General features: G+C 42.5%; 1 protein-coding gene across 1 annotated transcript in view; it reads left to right on the forward strand.

Moving 5' to 3' along the window:
* NEGR1 (neuronal growth regulator 1) overlaps positions 1 to 3,103 on the forward strand; it is a 1,123,335-nt gene extending 1,120,232 nt beyond the window's left edge. The window contains exon 7 of the mRNA XM_069092781.1: positions 1,286 to 3,103. Coding sequence (XP_068948882.1) covers positions 1,286 to 1,410 — 125 coding nt within the window. The 3' untranslated portion in view covers positions 1,411 to 3,103. The remainder of the gene's footprint in view (positions 1 to 1,285) is intronic.
* Positions 3,104 to 3,896: the final 793 nt, after the last annotated feature.

Raw genomic sequence — 3,896 nt, forward strand, 5'->3', positions numbered from 1 at the left:
GAAAACGCCTTCCAAGAGCACAGAGTGGCACCTGCCATTGGTGCCTGCGGGCTCATGAAGCCAGGATGTGTCTGAGCAGAGCTGGAGCCCAAGACTCCCACCTCCAAGGCCAGATCTCTTCCCAGTGTGCCATGCTGCCTCTCACATAGTCTAGAGAGAAGAAGAGCCACCATGACTTGGCCAGTCCTCCTCTTGAGGACCTCTAGCCCAGAGCTAAGATTATGCTTCCTACAATATATATCTTAGCTGGGGGGTATCTAACAGCACTGATGAAAATCCAAGTTCAAGGGGTTTGCTTAAACTACTGTATCACCTTTGGCTGCACTGGCAAATATTGGAAAAATCAAGAGAGAAGCAAATGAATGAGTAATACATCACATTTTATATCACTTGGAGGCTCATAAATCACCTTCCACAGAGCACGTCCCAAAGTCTTAGTGTTGTTTTTTGCTTTAGTAGTTTGAAATTAAACTAAGATTTTTTTTGCTATTTTTTAAGAGTATCTATTGGGGGTTGAATTGATCCTCAAAACAACCCATTTTATAGATGAGGAAACTGAGGGTGAGAGGTTATGTCTCACATCTGGTATGTCTCAGGAAGGATACAGACTCTGGTCTTGCTGACTCCGAGTCCCACAAGTCCTCTTATGGACGAAAGCTAAGGGAGAAAATTGTACTTCCCGTAAGGTAGCATGGGATAGTTGAAAGTGTTCTGACCCTCAAGTCTGCTTCTGATATTGCTGTGTGACATTGGTGAATCACTTCACCGCCTTATGCTTCAGTCTCCCCATCTGTAAAATGAGGCGCTGGACCAGATGACCTCCAAGGTCCCTTTAGCTCCCAAGCTGTATCCTCTTTCATCACCTTGAGGAAACTGCAGCTCCATGGTGTTTACCCAGAAGGCTACCTTAGTCAACAGTAATAAACATTGCTAAATGCCTTCTGTGTACCAGACCCTGCATTAATTTGGGTGGCAAATAAGAAAAAGCAAGACAGTCCCCATGCTCATAGAGCTTATAATCTCCTGGTGAAGATGCTGCACAAAAAGAGGAAAAGCTGGGGGGAGGGGGGGCGGCGGCCCTTGGGATGGGGGCCTGATGCTGGTGGAGTCAGGCCCGGGCAGAACAGCTGAGGCAAAATCGACCTGGCAGGACAATCTGAGTTCACTCTAACAGGAAGCTTGGCTTTGCCATGCTTTAGCAAGGGTCCCTCAGCCATCGGGGAGGGTCATGGCCTGCCTCCCTGCGACCGTACTCATGTCTGGCCTCTTTTCCCTCTCTCCCCAGCTCCAAGTACAGCCCAGTATGGAATCACCGGAAGTGCTGAAGCCCTCTTGTCCTGCTGGTCTCTGGTCTTGTCACTGCCCTCTCTCACCAGCATACTCTACCTGAAGGACATCATCCTACAATAAACGTCCAGATCCATAAAGGCTTTTAAGGATTCTCTGAAAGTGCCGATGACTGGATCCAATCTGGCAGCGTTTGTTCAGAGCAGCGTGGGATGTAATCAGCAGTGCTTACATGGGGAATGACGGCCTTCTGGAGAATTGCTCATTATGTAAATACTTTAATTCGACTCCTTTTTTGATTAGCTGCATTACAGTGCACATTGTCCTTTTTTTAAGACGTGCGAGCTCTGAAATTACTTTTAGAGGATATTAATTGTGATTTCATGTTTGTAAGCGACAACTTTTCAAAAGCATTCAGTCATGGTCTGCTAGCTTGCAGACCGTAGTTTACAAAAAACAAAAAACAAAAAAAAAAAGAATATTGCAGTGAATATGGGATTCTTTGAGGCTGCAATACAATCATTTAGTTCCCTGTTTCAAAAAAAAAAATTTCTTCCCATTTACACAGATGCATTTTTCCTTTTTTTTTTTTTTAGAAAAAAAAAAGCAAATACGATTGCCTTCAGACCATTTTTTCAGAATATACCACATATCTAGATTTTTCTGCTAGCATGATATTCAGGTTTCAAGAATGAGCCTTGTAATATAACTGCGCTATGCAGTCCTGCTTTATTTTTTTCCTGTAAGTTCAGCATGGGTGTGCCTTCACAAAAACAAATAAATAAAGACTTTTTTCTTCCTCTCCAACAAATTTGGAATTTTGGGGTGAATGCTAAAATTGAAAAAAAAAGTCAGTTTGACCATCCTTGATCCCTACCTGAACGAAGATGGTATTGGCTTATATGTATTTTTTTTAAGAAAAAAAAATACCTCTTTCTCTATCATTAGGGGAATAAAGGAACAGTTCAGAACTCTGCCCAAAGCTCAAATGAGTAACCCCCCCCCCTTTTTTTCTGCTAGGACAGGACAGGTCAGGTCAGGTGTATTTCAAGTAAATTTTGTTGATGCAGTTAAACTCTGTATCCTCTCTGGAAAAAGATATTAACCCCCCCCCCTTTTTTTTTTTTATTTTTTTGCTTTTCTTTGGAAAAATAAAACAGCACAAATATTTCAGGAGATTTTTCGGGGCTCTGGGCCCTTTGGCCTCTTCCCCTTCCAAGCTGAAATCAGTTCTGTGCTTCCTCAAAGAATACGGCTGTTCTTTTGTCCACTGCTCCCAAATTGATCCGCTCATGAACTTGGTTTGTATTGCAGCTGTTAAGTTAGTATACCGTAGACAGTGCTTCTGTTGGCCAAATGGATTTGAATCTGTGCCATCTGAGAGTCCTTCTCAGGTGAGGTTCTAGGCTATCTATGTTTTTTAAAAGTGTGCTCCAAGATTTGTGATTCCAGTAACTCTACCTTGGTATACAGTCAACAATGGTGGCAGAATAGAATGTCTTTCCATCCCAGGCCAGTCTCAGAAAGAGCTAATTCTGTAGGGAAATCTTCCACTCTCGGATGAATCCTGCCTGGCCGAATTAGCATGCTTTATTTCTTCTTACATGATGTATGTAAGTTGAAGATAAGCCACTAGTGATGGGAAATGAAGGAAATGTTAATTCTCTAAGTCATTGTGGATACTAAATTTCTCTTTCTCTTGTAAAGAACCAAGGACCACAGTAGTGAAGACAAATGCTGTTACCCTGAAACGTGCTACTCTCCAGTAATATTCCTGTGGTTTTACTGTTTATTAAAGTAACACTATGGCCTTGAATACCAGTTTCCACGTTTGACTGCTTTTTTCCATTCCACCCCCACCGAGGCTGGCGTGAATTCAGTCATTTTTTGTTCTTGCTGCTAATCCTAACACACGAACTAAATGACTAACTTAAAGAGAAGAAGCATCCTAGAGAGGACATGTGCAGAATTAAGACATGCCTATTCATGCCTCTTGGGAAGGACCAAGATCCCTGGTCCTGGAGGCCAAGCACCTGGGCTCCAATATGCTTCCTGCTGTCTATGGTTCCTGTTACCTTGGGGAAGTCAAAACCTCCCACGCCACAAATCTGCTCATTTACAAAATGAAAGGATGAGACCATATGCTCTAACATCCCCCCCAACCCCATCTTTAAATCTGGGTTAGTTCTCTGTTGCTACACACACACACACACACACACACACACACACACACAAATTGTAGTAAATTTTAGGCACAAAAGCACATTATAAATCAGTTTCAATTACAAAATAAATCTTGCAACGAAGGACAAAAACATTTTTCTTCCATAAAAAAAGCAACAAAATGAAATTTGATTATATTTAGCAACAGGAATTTGCTGTGGTGGTTCTGGACAAATTCTTTCATCAGTGTTGATGAAACAGTGTATGTGGAACAATTCTCTTCACCACTTACAAGCAAGCAAGCCATCTATAACTTAGTCTCAGGAGGTTACTGCTTACTCTTGCCAAAACCCCAACTCCAAGGTCTGTGACTTGACCAGGGTCAAGTGATAGTGTGTGCTATGAGCAGGGCTTGACCTCAGCTCTTCCTAGCTCCAACACTAGCC

Source organism: Petaurus breviceps, unplaced genomic scaffold (assembly GCF_028583685.1).
Source record: "Petaurus breviceps papuanus isolate PSGF00001 unplaced genomic scaffold, PetGlider_PUasm1.0 207, whole genome shotgun sequence".
Classification (NCBI taxonomy): domain Eukaryota; kingdom Metazoa; phylum Chordata; class Mammalia; order Diprotodontia; family Petauridae; genus Petaurus; species Petaurus breviceps.